Below are 17,129 nucleotides of genomic sequence, written 5' to 3'. Positions count from 1 at the left end.
AAATTATCAAAAGTATTGTAGCTTATTTTTTAAATAACAGAATGAAAGTTTTTTTTAATGCATTTGTATTATAAACATTTGTTGAATCCCTACTCTGTACAAGACAAGGAGTTTTACTAAGATGCAAAGTCCCTTCCTTTAGGTTACTTGTGCATATTTTAACAAAAACTGTAGTTTAAGATGTAAACCTGCATTTCTGGAGGAGGAATTTAATAATTGAACTCTGGTCATTGCTAACAGAGTAAGGCTGCATAAAATACTTCAGGGGTAAAAGCCAGATTGCCTTCATTACAGGTCAAAAGTTTATGAAATGTTTATGTCTGAATTTGGTTGTTACAAACAAAGGAATGCCACATTCTTCACAATGTTACTATATTTATGTGGCACTTATACAAAATTAAAAAATTAATTTCCATCTTGGCAAAACACTTTGATCATTGTGTATTTAATGGGGTTTCCATTTGAGAACAACAATCATTAGTCTCTAATACGTTTCATATTTCTGTGGAAATAAGACAGGGTGGAATAAGAAACATTCGTCTTCACTAGTCTTTGGAAATATCTAAAGTAATTGACTAGCTCAGTCTTCTGTGATGGCCTGGTGACCACTAACTGTGACTGTTTGCATAATAGTCAACTCTTCACTTCTGTAGTGATAACTGTTTGTATCTGATTAAAATTAAGACTGTTTTAGTTCTCTTGACTTTTCCAGAAGTTGCAAAAATTGAGATTTGCTGTTCTGCTTTAACCAAACAAATGCACACATGGGGATAACAATATGCTGAGTTTATGCAGATTTTACAGCACGAATCTGAATAAAATACCCACTAATAGATCCTTAAGGAGTAATAAACACACATGAATTTTCCTTAGTTGCACTTTAAAGTGATTTTAACATACTACTAGACCTTAACAATAATATTTAATTGACAAGATTATGCATTTGTATGGATTGAAAAGGTGGTACATATCTAATTCCAAATGAATCATAAATTTTACTTTTGCATAACATGTTTTATTAATTTCTTTATGGCCAGGACATTCTACTTCCCTCCTGGTGAGAGTTTCTTAAAACATAGTAAGATAATTTAAACACATTTAATTAACATTTGTCATCCATTTTATAAAGTAATCTGACTTTTGTCCTCATAAATACTCTCAAAATTTTTCTTGGTTTGAAACTATAGGAAGACTATGGAAAGATATGTGATGGAATTTTTGTTGTAATTTATTTTTCTTTTTAAGCAAATCTTTCTCTGTTGACCACTTTCCAAAGTAAGCTGACAAATTGGATGATGTATACTACTGCATAAGTGAAAGCAAACTTAACATTTCTACCTGATAAAGCTATGGGCTTCTCTAAGGCATCTTTTTATTCCTAGTGCTCAGCACAGTACTAGGCAGATAGTGCTCAATTCAGTTCAGTCGCTCAGTCGTGTCTGACTTTGTGACCCCATGGACTGCAGCACGCCAGGCTTCCCTGTCCATCACCAACTCCCGGAACCTGCTCACACTCATGTCCATCGCATCAGTGATGCCGTCCAACCATCTCATCCTCTGTCGTCCCCTTCTCCTCCCGTCTTCAGTCTTTCCCAGCATCAGGGTCTTTTCCAATGAGTCAGTTCTTTGCATCAGGTGGCCAAAGTATTGGAGCTTCAGCTTCCGCATCAGTCCTTCCAATGAATATTCAGGACTGATTTCCTTTAGGATTGACAGTGCTAGGTGCTCAGTAAAAGCTGTGGAATAGTTGAATGAAGACAGGCACTACTGACTTTACAGAGTAACATGTCTCTTAGGGTCCCAAGAGTTCATTTTATACACGTGGAACTCTTTATTTCAGGAAGTAAAGGGACATATAAGTAAGAAATGCTAAAAATCATGATTACATCAGTACCACATCCATGTTGTTTTCATTGAAAATTCATTATTTAAACAGAACATGTACAAATGAATAAGAAATAAAGTAATGATGTTTGACTACTGATGATCCTGGTAGATTAATGAGATACTTGCCCATTTTCAAAAATACAAATAGAGCAGACTGTATACAGTATGCTGAAAATATAAAAAGATGTTAACACAAAGGACATGCAAAGAATTGGCCCTTTCAGGGCTATTAACATTTCTCTGAATATACACCTAAAGAAGATTTTTAAAATATGTGCTATTGATCTGATAAATGGAGCCATTGTACTGTTACTCTCAAAGATCATTCTCCTCCTTTGTAATCAAGAAAGGGAGCTGGAAAGTACTAAACCATGGAGTGGATTTGAAATAGCTGTCTTTAAAGACCCACCTATAAAAAGAGTTGCTTTGTTTGCATGCCTTACTCTTGGTAGTGAAGGTGGGGATGATATGTATCATCTCCATTTTTCCTATGAATATTTCAGATGTTTTATTAGATATATTTACTAGTGTAAATTACTAAAGACAAGTAAACTAGTGAAGCTATTTTCTGTTCTTTTCCTTGAAATTAACTTTTTAAATATAATATACATAAAGAAAAGGTTAGCTATTCATTAATCTTCAAAGACATGACTTTGAAAGACTAAAGCTGTTTTTAAAAAGGATGCCCATAAACTGCAATATCTTTAGTTTATTCTACCTTTCTAGGAATTTTCCTGGCCCTTTAGTGAAGATTTTGAAAAGATTGGTGACAGTAGTCATCAAAATTCCAGGAAAATAAATTGCATTGTATGAAAGATGAATGGTAACAAGTGTTTTGCATGTTATCCTTGTGGAAGTTTGAGAGAGAGAAAATGTCTTGCCTTCAACAAACAAACAAAGCGGAATCTTTTTCTTATATTATTTGTACATTTATTATCCATTGGATGTTGGTGGGAAACATCTAGGAAGATTGGACTCTGTGTTCTTAAAGATTCAGAAAATTTGTGTCTCATAATTGCTCCTGATAAAATATCAGTTTGATTATTCTCCTGCTAGAGCTAGTTGGATTCTCTATAAGCAAGGATTTGCAATCCACCATTAGTGGTACCAGCCAGAGATTTGCTAAATGAGACAAATGAAGAGCAGACAAAGTGATATCAAAATTTATTTAAACATCATTCTTAAATCTTCTTCTACAATGAGAACAGCTACAGCTCTATACTTTTTTGCAGTTATATTAACAATAATATTACCCTATGGAAATTAGTGCTCAGAAAACAAGTTCTTGGGTCCTCGATGATTCTCCTGTTTATTAGTTGGCACAAAATGCCTACTATGTATGTCCTTAGCCCTGTGATAAGAGCAATGGAGCATAGAGCAATATAAGTGTCACAGGCTATTCAAGACCCTCAGTTTACTTGGTGAGAGAAGATTAATGAGTTGAAACAATTAGAGAATAGTCAGGTAGGCTGTATACAAGGCTCCTCTGGATACTTCAAACTATAGTCAATATGTTGACTACTGCTTTATGCTTTTTACTGCTTTATGCTTTTCAAGTCAGGGAAAAACAGAATCTTAAAAATTTAGACCAAAAAAAAGTTTTGCAACTAAAGGGTTTGTTTTAAAGCATTATTTATCCTATCAAATGAGACCCTTTCCCTCCTAACTCTCCAGAAATAGCTGAGATTTGGCATGCATTTTTTGGCAGTAAGAAGATACCTCCATGCCTTGAAGGCTTTTCATGTAAGGTTCTGGGGACTTTATTTCTTTCACTCTAGACTGTACAGCTTTTATAATGGTAATACTTTATGCAAATAACTCAGCTACTCTTTGCAATAAAGAATATGGCCTTTAAGGAAATTCCACCCCCACCTCACCCCCACCCCTAGCCCCACCCCTTTCTGTCTTTCTTTATGCCCTGCCTCTCCCTCCAATTGCTCTTTCTCTCTTGTATTTTTTGTCTCTGTCTTCCCCTCCCTCCTTCATGATTTACAAACATTGGAAACATTCCTTCCAACAGATTAAGGAAGCTTTCTCCAATTAAATCACAGGAGGAATGATTTTCTAGAAATAAGACATTAAAAAGATCTTCACTTGCTCACTGTCTTTAACTAGGTAATAGACATTAATATTGTTTATGATTTTCAATACAAATACTTATTTCCTGTCACTAAGAAAAGTTAAATAATCCTCATGAAAGAAAATGAGCCCCCCTGAGTGTCACTCTGTTTGCATATTAGCACGTAGCCAGGTCTCTGCCAAGTTGCTTTCTGACTGACTGCTGCAGATGCTCTTTCTCAAGTATTCTGAGTCATATCTTTAGTGCAAGTCTTCAGGGACAAACAATAGCACCTGTTCCTCACAAGATATCAGGCCAGTTAGCCCATTCATGTATCTTTAATGAAGCTCTGGGGCAGATGGCAAAAAATGGCATCATCAACTTAGCACAGAGAAAACAAAGGGCATAAGTGTTGATGCAACAATGCTGTTTTACGAATAGAAAGAGACAGAACCTAAGTGTTTCACGTGCATCTGCTGCTGTCTCGATTGTCTAAAAGATGTGAGTTACACCCTAGCAATTAAAATTTCTGGGCATGTAGCCTATTTGATCAAGAATGTGTTCTTCACCCTCTGCAAAAGGGAAACGCTTTGGTCCGGGATTGTGGAAGTTTAGAATTAATGGGCAGTTATGCTTTAAGGGATAAGTTTGCTTCTTTCCTGATGCGCTGACTAGCTCCACCTATGACAGGGTTCCTGGATTCTCATTAGTCATTCCAGTTACGTACCCAGTTAGTGCTGCCTTCCAAAGCAATAAAAAATAATGCACTTTTATGCTCAGAGATTATTTTTGGTTACATTAAGTTTTACTCTTTGTATTAACAAAATCAGTTTTACTCCTACTTATGGGATAATTGAACATTCTTTGACATTGCCTTTCTTTGGGATTAGAATGAAAACTGACCTTTTCCAGTCCTGTGGCCACTGCTGAGTTTTCCAAATTTGCTGGCATATTGAGTGCAACACTTTCACAGCATCATCTTTCAGGATTTGAAAGAGCTCAACTGGAATTCCATCACCTCCACTAGCTTTGTTCGTACTGATGCTTTCTAAGGCCCACTTGACTTCACATTACAGGATGTCTGGCTCTAGTTGAGTGATCATACCATTGTGATTATCTTGGTCATGAAGATCTTTTTTGTACAGTTCTTCTGAACTCATCTCACATGCTAGTAAAGTAATGCTCAAAATTCTCCAAGCCAGGCTTCAGCAATACGTGAACCGTGAACTTCCAGATGTTCAAGCTGGTTTTAGAAAAGGCAGAGGAACCAGAGATCAAATTGCCAACATCTGCTGGATCATGGAAAAAGCAAGAGCGTTCCAAAAAAAAAAACATCTATTTCTGCTTTATTGACTATGCCAAAGCCTTTGACTGTGTGGATCACAATAAACTGTGGAAAATTCTGAAAGAGATGGGAATACCAGACCACCTGACCTGCCTCTTGAGAAACCTATATGCAGGTCAGGAAGCAACAGTTAGAACTGGACATGGAACAACTGACTGGTTCCAAATAGGAAAAGGAGTACGTCAAGGCTGTATATTGTCACCCTGCTTATTTAACTTCTATGCAGAGTACATCATGAGAAACACTGGACTGGAAGAAGCACAAGCTGGAATCAAGATTGCCGGGAGAAATGTCAATAACCTCATATATGCAGATGACACCACCCTTATGGCAGAAAGTGAAAAGGAACTAAAAAGCCTCTTGATGAAAGTGAAAGAGGAGAGTGAAAAAGTTGGTTTAACACTCAACATTCAGAAAATGAAGATCATGGCATCTGGTCCCATCACTTCATGGGAAATAGGTGGGGAAACAGTGTCAGACTTTCTATTTTTGGGCTCCAAAATCACTGCAGATGGTGACTGCAGCCATGAAATTAAAAGACGCTTACTCCTTGGAAGAAAAGTTATGACCAACCTAGATAGCATATTCAAAAGCAGAGACATTACTTTGCCAACAAAGGTCCATCTAGTCAAGGTTATGGTTTTTCCACTGGTCATGTATGGATGTGAGAGTTGGACTGTGAAGAAAGCTGAGCACCGAAGAATTGATGCTTTTGAACTGTGGTGTTGGAGAAGACTCTTGAGAGTCCCTTGGACTGCAAGGAGATCCAACCAGTCCATCCTAAAGGAGATCAGCCCTGGGTGTTCTTTGGAAGGAATGATGCTAAAGCTGAAACTCCAGTACTTTGGCCATGTCATGTGAAGAGTTGACTCATTGGAAAAGACTGTGATGCTTGGAGGGATTGAGGGCAGGAGGAGAAGGGGAAGACAGAGGATGAGATGGCTGGATGGCATCACCGACTCGATGGATGTGAGTTTGGGTGAACTCCGGGAATTGGTGATGGGCAGAGAGGCCTGGCGTGCTGCGATTCATGGGGTCGCAAAGAGGCGGACATGACTGAGCGACTGAAATGAACTGAATGTATGGGACGATTGAGGGTCTTCCCTAGTAGCTCGGATGGTAAAGAATCTGCCTACAATGCGGGAGACTTGAGTTTAATCCCTGAGTCTGGAAGGTCCCCTGGGGAAGGCAATGGCAACCCACTCCAGTATTCTTGCCTGGAGAATTCCACTGACAAAGGAGCCTGGCAGGCTACAGCCCACTGTGTCTCAAAGCATCGGACATGAATGAGCAACTAACATATACACATGGGATAATTATGGCTCAGCAGGTAAAGAATCCACCTGCAGTGCAGGATACACAGGAAACCCAAGTTCGATCCCTGGGTCAGGAAGATCCCCTGAAGAAGGAAATGGCAACCTCTCCACTAGTCTTGCCTGAAAAATCCCATGGACAGAGGAGCCTGATTGGCTACAGTTCTTGGGGTCACAAAGAGTTGGACATGACTGAGCAACTAAGCATAGCACAACACATGGGATAATTAAAGAATCTGAATTTTGGCTAAGGGAAAACTATACTTTCAAGAAAAAAAGATGCTATTTGAAATTTTGATAACTCCTTGAAAAAGACATGTGGAGACTGGTCACTCTTTGATGGAATTCTATTATTTCTTATTCTTTAGTAAAATATTTTTGGAACTTGTTGTTTACAATGTGACTGCCTTTCCTGGCGTGTTACCAAATGGGAAAATAAGATGATGGGAAGATAAAGGAAAGGCAGGCTTACATTCTTCAGAGCAGGATGGGACTTTTCTCTTTTATCAAAATTCTTTATCTTCCTTAGGCACTGATATGCAGTGCAGTAAGCTTAATTCACAACTTCCATAGAAGAAAAATAGTTTAGATGCTTATGTGATGCTTGTATGGCCACCAAATCCTCTTTCCTTACCTCCCCCACCCACCTTGTTCTTGCTTTCCATTTTTGTCCCACCTCCAACCAATAATCTTCTAGTAAGTAAAATAAATGGAAAGTTCTGAAAGAGGAAATTATTGCTTTAATTCATGATTTCCACTCACTTTATTTGCACTAGGTCATACTGTTGAACTTTGTACGAAAGGTGGTAGTTGGAAGTATTCATAGAACTGTAATTACCTGTGCTACCTTTTATGACACATAATTTTTAAAAAATGGTATCCCGTTGGTGAAATCTGAGTAAGGCTGTTGGATTGTGTCAAGGTCAGTGTCCTGGTTGTGATATTGTTCTATAATTTTTCAAATTTCTTCACTGGGAGAAACTGAGTAAAGTATACATGGGATCTTTTGTATTATTTATTATAACTGCATGTAAATTCACAATTATATTTAGCAAAAGATGACTTTATGCTTAATATAGTACTTAAAAGTATAGGCTTTGAGCCTTACATCCCTGGCCTTGAATCTTGGCTCCATCACTTTTTAAGTGACCATGTTACCTAATTTCTCATTGTTTTGTCTTTCTCCTTAGATAACTGAGGACAGTAACAGTAGGTACCTGATAAAACTTTGAGAATTAAATGAGATGGAGCATTTAAATCACTTTCCCATATGCTTGACATATAGGAAAAACTGGAAAATATTAGTTGCTCTGATGATGCTGATGGTTTCTATAATTAGAGATGTAAGAGGAGCTTTTCGTTTCTCAGCCTGTGTTCTAACTGGCTCCTGGGTATTTTGGCTTATATTTAATGAAGGCATTTTGAATTTGCACATCATTATTTTACTTAAAATAAGGTCAATTTTATCATTTGGATCTAAATGATTATTGCTAACGAATTAAATGGAATTGATGACAAATTTGAGATCCATGTGTAGGTACAAAATAAGAGAGAAGAAACAGACTGAAACTGAACAACATAGTATCTATACTCCATAGTATGAATATTTCAGAGACACATCTCTGAAATGTAAAATTATTTTCAGTTGCAGCCCTTCAGATTTTCTCTATGCAGAGAACGTACATGTATGATTTCTCACTTTTCTTTTCCTGAAGTCCATGCGATGTAATGGAAAAAGCGCTGAACAGGGTGCAGAAGTTCTGGACTCTAGATCCAGGTCTGTTGCAGGCAGTGTGACCTCAGTTTCACCTTCTCAAGCCACCTGGTTCCCTAGGTGTAAATTGTGAGATTTGAATTGGATTAGTGACTCTCAAAGAATGGTCCTTGAACCAAGGGCACTAACTAGCTTCACTTAGGAACTTGTTAGAACAAGTATACTCAGGTTCCCACCTCAGATCTACTTATTTCTGAGAATGGGGTCAAATAATTTTTGTTTGAACAAGCCCTCCAGATGATTCCAAAGTCCACAAAAGCTTGAGAATCTCCTCTCTGGATTAACTTTAGTCTACATTCTAGACTGTTGGCCCCAACCCCCAGGGTTTCTGTTTCTTAGGTCTGGGCTGGAGTCTGATAATTTGCTTTTTTTAAAGGCTCTCAGGTATTGCTGATGCTGCTGGTTGGGTACCACACTTTGAGAACTACTAGGTTAGATAAACTCTAAGCTTCACTTCAACTCTTTGGTTCCATCATTATCATTGTTTTCACAATACCTTCTATCCCCCTCCTTATTTACTTTATTTCTCAGTTTATTGAAACTGCCTCTTATCTCACAGCATTGAAACTTTCTAAAATATCCTGTTATGTAGAGGATGATGGACAGAAAAGAATTTCCCTAAGTTCTTACAGCTTATGTTAGTATGAAAAACCTACAGCTCGTTAATGTTAAAAATGACCTTAATTAGTTAACTTTAGTCTCTCAGTTACATAGCTAGCTACAAAGGAAATATCTTCAGACATCAAGATTTAATAATTAAAGTCTGATACCTGATTGCCATTGATGCCCTTATGTTTAAGATCTGAAGAGCTTGGGCTCCAATGTAAAAATAAAATTATTTTTCAGATGCTGTTTAATGAATAACACTAAGGATCCCAATTTACATCTTCAAATGAGCCTTTTAATCCCACCTTTTTTTTTTTTTTCCTTCGTGTTCTGGATATTTAGGATAAGATAATGCTCTGTGAGACATGGGTCTGCTAAAAACAAACAAGCCTCTTCCTGCCAAACTGAATTATTTATTTGACTCTTGTTTTCTTATTTGAAGTAGAGTTATGGGTTAAGATCCACTGTTTCTTGTATTAGTTCTTTAGTAGTCTGATAAATTTCTAGTACTGAATAGCAAATTGGATAAGAAAAACTAAGAATCTAATATTTACTGAGTGCCTATTAAAGGCTAGTCACTGTGCCACAAGCATTACTTTTCTTGTTTATTTAATCCTCACAACAACCACACTGCTAACTACCAGCTAAGGTAGTACACATTAGCTTTGGTTTTTACATGAGAAAATAGACTCAGGAAGGCTGAGTAACTGTTAAAGATCACACTGCCAAGGAAATGACACTATAGATTTAAGCTTTAGATTCATTTGACAATAAAGCCTTTGTAGACATAGTAGATTCTGAATAAATGTGTTGAATGAATGGAAGAATGACTATATTACATTATCTTCCTAATGTTGACTTTTAAACAAACGTAGAATTATAAAGTGGAAAATGCACCATAGGTCATTATCTAATTAGAGTTTAAGTTATGTCTGTTCTTTAAAGTATCTGTGACATATGAGTATACAGCTGTTACTTGACCACTTCCCTGGAGGAGGGCATGGCAACTCATTCCAGTATTCTTGCCTGGAGAATCCCATGGACAGAGGAGCCTGGTGGGCTACAGTCCATTGAATCATCTGAGCACACACACACATAGGAAAATGGTGCAAAGAACCTCTTTAATCACAGTGATTATTGAATAACTCATTATTGGAAAATTCTTCTTTGCATTAAACTTCCCTAAAATCTTTCTTTTGAGCCTAGTTCTGTTCTTTGTAATCACTCAGACTTAATCAAGTTCTTCTTCCATACATAATTCTTTCAAATATTTCAGCATAAGTGTATATCTTCTCTCTCCCAATCAAAATAGCCCCCATTTTTTCAGCTTCTTCTCAAAATCCATAACACATAAGAATGATTTAATAAATATTCATTGAAAGAAGGAAAGAAAAAATTTATTTGATACCTAGACTCCCCACTTTTTGTTTCCTTCCTTTAGAATGTGAAGCATCTGTGCTGTGTTCTGGGTATATGGTCTTAGCATCTCTAAAGCTAAATGAAGTGATTTCCTTTGATATACTCTTATACTAAACAATAGTCAACCACAAAAATATCATGTCTTATTTTCTGACATAGAACAGTGCTGTCATCTTTGACATCTCATGTTTGCAAGCTGGAATTGAACAGCAAACCTAGTGCTTTTCTTCAGGGCTAAAGGCAAGACCTAGGCACCAGGGGATCAGCTCCTGTTTAAGCAGGCTAAGTTTGTACTCAAACATACAAAACTTGGGCTTACCTCAGCTAAAATGGAAGAAAAAGCTGCCCAAAGCTAGTTTCTTTCACGCCCCACTGGCAAGGTAGTAATTGCACAAAGACCTTTTTATTATAAGTTGATTTTCCTGAGAAATGAATTCAGAGAAATACTGTAAAGGGTTTATTTTTTGCTTGCCCTTTATTAACCCACATCTTAGGGCTTTCCCTAGAGAGAGAGAAACTGTTGGTAAATGAAACCTCTTAGACCTGCACAGGAGCATTTTTGCAATCTGTCCCTGGCTGTGAAGGGAACAGGGACAGGATAAGGCAAGTTGGTGCTATTTAAACAGGGTCATCAGCCAGTATATGGAATTTTGCCTAAAGAGAATATTTAGGAATTTAAACGGGGGAAGGGTTTGGGGTTGGTAGACTACTAGTCAAGGTTTGTATCTTAAACAGGATATACTGCAGCTTTTTTATACTAGTAAGGAGAGTAAAGATCCTGTTTGAACTTAAAGATCATTGCTGTTAGTACATCCTAGTTTTGATCTTTAAATAACAAAAGTCCTATAGTTTAATTTATAAAATCATGCCTTGAAAGCCAGTACAAAACCTTCCTGTGATGCTATTCTGGAATCAGGACAGCATGCATAGAGTAAAAGAGGGAGCTGGGAAATTAAAATGTAATTTTCACAGACATGATTCTGTCATAGTTCTTATTTTCTTTATATGAAATACAAATACTGATATAGAGTGAAGATTTTCTGTTTTGCATTTTTGTGCTCTTTGATACATTTATTGAGGTCAAATGAAATTTGATATAGTAGGATTTATTATGAAATGCTCTCTGAATACAACTCCATAATTACTCAGCTACATGGTAGTGCATAAAGCTGTAAAACTGCTTAGCCAGACAAGCAATTTATATGTTACATCGAGGTGTGTATGGCAAAGAATATTAGTTTAATTGGGAGCCAAGAGGTAGTAGCCTTAAATCTGAAGGGCTATATGTTTGACATAATGCAGCAAGGCTTTGAAATAAGATATCTAAACTGGGGAGCTACAGCTTTTGGAATATATAACAATTAGACATTACTTTCTGACCAAGGACACTAGTAACAGTTTTCAAAATAAAGCACAGAATGCAAAGCTGATGAAAGGGCAAAACCTTTCAACACTGTACGGTGAGGGAATAAAACATTTCTTCTGGCTTTTTGTTTTTAAAAAAAGAAGGAAAAGAAAAAAGTCAAGATGAAAGAAAACCATTCATTATAATTTAGTGGAAGCAGGGATGAGGCCAATTCACAAGGAGGTTAGATAGTTGGTATACCAGTGGAATCTGAAAGGGCTTTGGTAAAGTTAGCGTGAATTTTCTCTGGGAGCAGATTTGGAATGAGGTTAGAAATGGGTGGCTGTTCGGGGACCAGCACACCACCAGGAGTGAAAAACAAATACTTCTTGGCGTGCATTTGCTCTGTGTCTGATCATAGGCTCTCTTCTGTTTAGCAGGTTCAGGGTCACATGCCTCCGCTCATGATCCCAATTTTTCCACATGACCAGCGGACCCTGGCAGCAGCTGCTGCTGCCCAACAGGGATTCCTCTTCCCCCCTGGAATAACATACAAACCAGGTAAGTAGACAGGGATTTAACATTCTTTTGTGAATGCTAAGATCCGTATGTTTTTGCTTAGTAGTCAAAACAAACACAGAAGCATATGAAGGAACTATGAGTAAAAAGATCATAAAAGGTATTTTAAAGTAAAATCAGAATTGTGAAGGGGGCATGTTAATAACTAATTGATTGCTTGAAACTTTACTTTCTCTTCTTCCACTTGAATTTGTTCTGTATTCACAGATAAAATGCTACTTTCCCTCGGGACTACAAATTTTGTCAGCTCTCTCTCATATCTTTACTGTGAATAATTGTCTTTGGTTAAAGATACTTTTCTCTTCCTGAGAGCTTTTATACTCTAGGAAAGTGGTCACATACAGTATAAAATGCTATTATTGTTTGTTGTCTGATTTCTCTTGGAAGAAAAGTTCAAACTGAACTGATTTAATTAGCTTGCCACTAATAGGTAAAATTCTTTTTTGATTTCAGTCTAAATAATGAAGCATTCAGTAGTATTTTCTCATTCATCTTTGAACCTCAAAGACGAGGTCACATAACCTTGCAGTGAAATATGTTTTGAGATGATTTAGCAAATGTTATGATTTTCTTTATTCCTCTGGGTTTACTGGACTCCTGGGGAATTCAATTAGGGGCATAATGGTTTGAAGCTTCTTTCAGAGCATCCTTGTAAACAGGGCTTTAAATGTTTAAAGATATGTTGCCAAAGGAATCCAATGTAAGAAGATAGTCAAGTAAATAAAAGTCAACCTTAATTTCATTTGTGCATTCTTTGTAAGTGACCTCACCTCAGAAGTAGTGACCTTGTTCTACTCATTAATAATTTCTGTGTCAAGTTCTTTTTAACGTATTAACCTGATTATATTAACCTCCCAATCTGAGTGCAACAAATCTGAGTGCAGCAGATTTTTGTGTGTGTGTATGGATTTATAAAGCTATTTTAATATGCTTAAAGCAACAATAAAATATAAGTTACTTTACAAAATTCTCTGTGAGGAAACTTACTGAATAGCATAAGACCAAACCTAGTGGGTTTTAACATCTATTTTTTGCCATCAGTTACTCTTACGCATTTGATAGAGAACCCCTTTCCAGTGAAGAAAGATAAGATGTGTCAAAACCCAAATGATTTAAAAAAATAGAGATTTTGAGGGATTGGCTAATTTAAGGACTGACTTAAAAACTCCTCAGATACAAACCTGAGTAAAAGGATACCTGAGTAAAAGAAAATTGTGTTATTCAAATTGTTAAAAGTTGATTTTGCTAGAGCAGAATTTTTAGAGCAAGTTATATTCTGTGAAATTAGTGTCTGTTTTAAGGACAGAGTTATATTTGCCAGAGAATATCTTTCTGTCAGTGCAGTGGTTCAGTTCTTCTCTGATCTCTATAAATAGTTTTGAACTCTCTTCATTTTGACTTCCTTCGGAGTGTTGGTGTACACTAAGTTTACTTGTTTATTCTGAATCTGGGTTGTCATCCCTACACAAGTCTTAGAAGCCTTTTAGATGAACTATACATGGAAACTCTAATTTTCATGTTTTTAAATTTAAAATTTTCCACATTTCAAAATCAGGTTATGAGCATTAATTTCTACTAGACATAGATACCAACATAATTAGCATATGATGTAATTTTGTTAAGACAATAATATTGTTTTTTATGGGGGAAGCTACTTTTATATAGTCAATGAATTTGGACCCTTTTATAAAGAATCTTCTCACGCAGTATCAGTGAGATTGCAGTAGATAAGTAAGAATCTAGAGACTGGGGCAGTACTGTGAAGCATCTGCGCAGCACAGAGCAGTGCCTTGGGGTAGCAAAGCTGGATTTGATTATGTTGGCTAAAACCTGCTAGTTAGGGCAGGACCATGGATTTGGACATGTAGGATGATTTTTCATCACAAGCAAGACTGGTAAAAAAGGTGTCATCTGGTGACCCCTAAGTTATGTCAGAGAGTTGAGTTAACCAGAACTCTAAATTCCCAGGTAGCTTCCCAGGTGGCTCAGAGAGTAAAGAATCTGCCTGCAATGCAGGAGATGTGCGTTCAGTCCCTGGGTCAGGAAGATCCTCTGGAGGATGGCAACCCACTCCAGTGTTCTTGCCTGGAGAATCCTATGGGCAGAGGAGCCTGGAAGGCTACAGTCCATAGGGTTGCAAAGAGTCGGACATGACTGAGCATGAGTGCAATGTGCATATGCTAAATTATTAAATACTTTGGCTAATGCAGGTTTTACTGTTTATAAAAATTATACTTTGAAAGAATTAAATCTATATGTTCAGATGCTATTGGTACAGACCATACTTAGGAGACTTGGTGTATGCAGTGTTCTTGTCATTCACATGAATTGGGAGAGGAGAATACTATTTGACTGGACCCTGGACAAGGAAAACATTTTTGCCCCAAACTGAACTATAGTAATTTCACTTGTGTGACAGCAAGACAAGTAGAGGAGTAGCATCACATGTAAAAGTCTTGAAGTGGTGGTGAACTGTATAGTTTGATCCCCTAAACAGCAAGAAGAATAACTGCTACATTGTCTCTCTTTTTGCTCTTTTTTCATCTACCCGTAAACTGAAACAATTCCATCAGTTCAGTTCAGTTCAGTTCAGTCGCTCAGTCGTGTCCGACTCTTTGCAACCCCATGAATCACAGCACGCCAGGCCTCCCTGTCCATCACCAACTCCCGGAGTTCACTCAGACTCATGTTCAAGTCAGTGATGCCTTCCAGCCATCTCATCATGGGTCGTCCCCTTCTCCTCCTGCCCCCAATCCCTCCCAGCATCAGAGTCTTTTCCAAAGAGTCAACTCTTTGCATGAGGTGGCCAAAGTACTGGAGTTTCAGCTTTAGCATCATTCCTTCCAAAGAAATCCCAGGGCTGATCTCCTTCAGAATGGACTGGTTGGATCTCCTTGCAGTCCAAGGGACTCTCAAGAGCCTCCTCCAACACCACAGTTCAAAAGCATCAATTCCATACTGTTTTTTTAAAATTAATTTTTATTGGAGTATGATTCTTTTCAATGTTGTCTTAATTTCTACTGTACAGCAAAATGAATCACCCATAAATGTACATATATCCTCTCCCTTTTGGATTTCCTTCCCATTCAGGTCACCAAAGTGCATTAAGTAGAGTTCCCTATGCTATACAATATGTTCTCAATAGTTATCTATTTTACATGTAATATCAATAGTGTATATGAGTCAATCTCAGTCTCCCAATTGCTCCCACTTCCACTGCCCTCTTGATACCCCTGTATTTGTTCTCTACATCTGTGTCTCTGCTTTTGCTTTGCAAATAAGATTATCTATACTGTTTTCTCTAGATTCAAATTCTGTATTGTTTTTGCCTCCGACTGATTGAATACTCATCATTTCCAGAAAGCAAAGACCACCTTGGGGTTATGTTCACTGTTAAAGCTGACTGTTTCTGAATCCATGTAGTACATTCTAAACAAATATATTTAGAGCTATCAGCTTTCTCCCCTTCTGATAATTTGACCCATTGTTCTGGGCATTTCAGGGTCCCCATGTGAACACCAGCCAAGCTCTCTCACCTTGGTAGGTTGCTGAGGGGGCAGATTGACTACAGAGATTGTACCGGTTTCAGGGGAACATGTATCAAAATAACTTGTGAAGAATTTCCCCTATTGAGTTTTAATCCTTAGTTAACTTCCCCCCTTTTAAAACTGATTCTCTAATTAGAGACATCTTTCTAGAAAGTAACTTATCAGGGCCTAGAACATACACCACAGAATATTGGTTGCTTTGCTTTATCACATCTTGATAAAGCAAAGACTGAGAGATACAGCAGTCCAGGGTAAGATAAATACAGTTGAGCACCTGTGTTTGTGAAAACGAACAACAACAACAAAAAGCTTTTGTAGCTGCCAATATGTATATCAGAGCGACTGAATTGACTGTAAAATGAAGATACTGGATAGACTCCTTGTGTGCCAGGGATGGTTCAGCCGACCATGGACTTCATGTAGCTGGGATTTTTAAAAATGAATGCTTCTAAAGCAGCACCCTTAACGTTTCCCAGGAGATCCTAGGAACAGGATGTCTGCCTGCTCATGACTCCTTGCTTAGTTATATTAAATATTATGATAACAGTTAAAGTTTATTGAATAATTACTTTGTGCCAAACAGTGTGTTAAATGTTCCACATGGGTTATATTTATTTAATTCTTACTTGAACATGTCACTTAGCCTTGCTGAGCCTCACTTCTTTATCATCTAAAAAAATATGTCATGATTTGTCCACTGCTCAGTGTGGGTGTGAAGATTAAGTTTCTTAAAGTATATGAAAGCTTTTTGAAAAAATTCTAAAGAACTATGTTTGGGGATAAAGTCTGACCATGAAACCTGAGTAAATTTAACTACATTAAACTGCATTCTTATCCACTAGAAATGTGGTTCAAGAACTGAGCATTTGACCTAGATATACTGCCTCTCTGTCTGAAGACCAAAAGCAATTTTACTCTAATATACCTAATGCTTCTTTAAGATAAAAAAATTTTGGAAAATATACATAAAATAATACTTTTTATATTACCCATTTTTCAATGTACAACTCAATAGTATTAATACATGTGCAGTTTTTAGTAACCATAATCATGATCTATACTCCAAAATTTTTAATCGTCAACAGCAGAAAAACTGTGGCCGTAAACAGTAACTCTCCTTATCCCCTTACCCCAAACCCCTGGAAACTTCTGTTCTGCTATTTCTGTATGTGAATTTGCCTATTCTAGATACTTTATATGAAAAGAATCATACAATATTAGTCCCTCTGTGTCTGGCTTATTTACTAAGCATAG

General features: G+C 37.1%; 1 protein-coding gene across 11 annotated transcripts in view; it reads left to right on the top strand.

Moving 5' to 3' along the window:
• Nucleotides 1-17,129, top strand: part of SOX6 (SRY-box 6) — a 715,392-nt gene that overhangs the window by 556,088 nt on the left and 142,175 nt on the right. For 7 of the 11 annotated variants that reach the window (XM_018059595.1, XM_018059594.1, XM_018059593.1 and 4 more), the window contains one exon: nucleotides 12,186-12,309. In XM_018059595.1, coding sequence (XP_017915084.1) covers nucleotides 12,186-12,309 — 124 coding nt within the window. The remainder of the gene's footprint in view (nucleotides 1-12,185; nucleotides 12,310-17,129) is intronic. The other 4 variants (XM_018059590.1, XM_018059597.1, XM_018059592.1 and 1 more) reach the window with 1 other exon arrangement.

Source organism: Capra hircus, chromosome 15, assembly GCF_001704415.2.
Source record: "Capra hircus breed San Clemente chromosome 15, ASM170441v1, whole genome shotgun sequence".
Taxonomy (NCBI): domain Eukaryota; kingdom Metazoa; phylum Chordata; class Mammalia; order Artiodactyla; family Bovidae; genus Capra; species Capra hircus.
The sequence above is the reverse complement of the archived record's forward strand: the minus strand, read 5'-3'. Positions and strand labels throughout refer to the sequence as shown.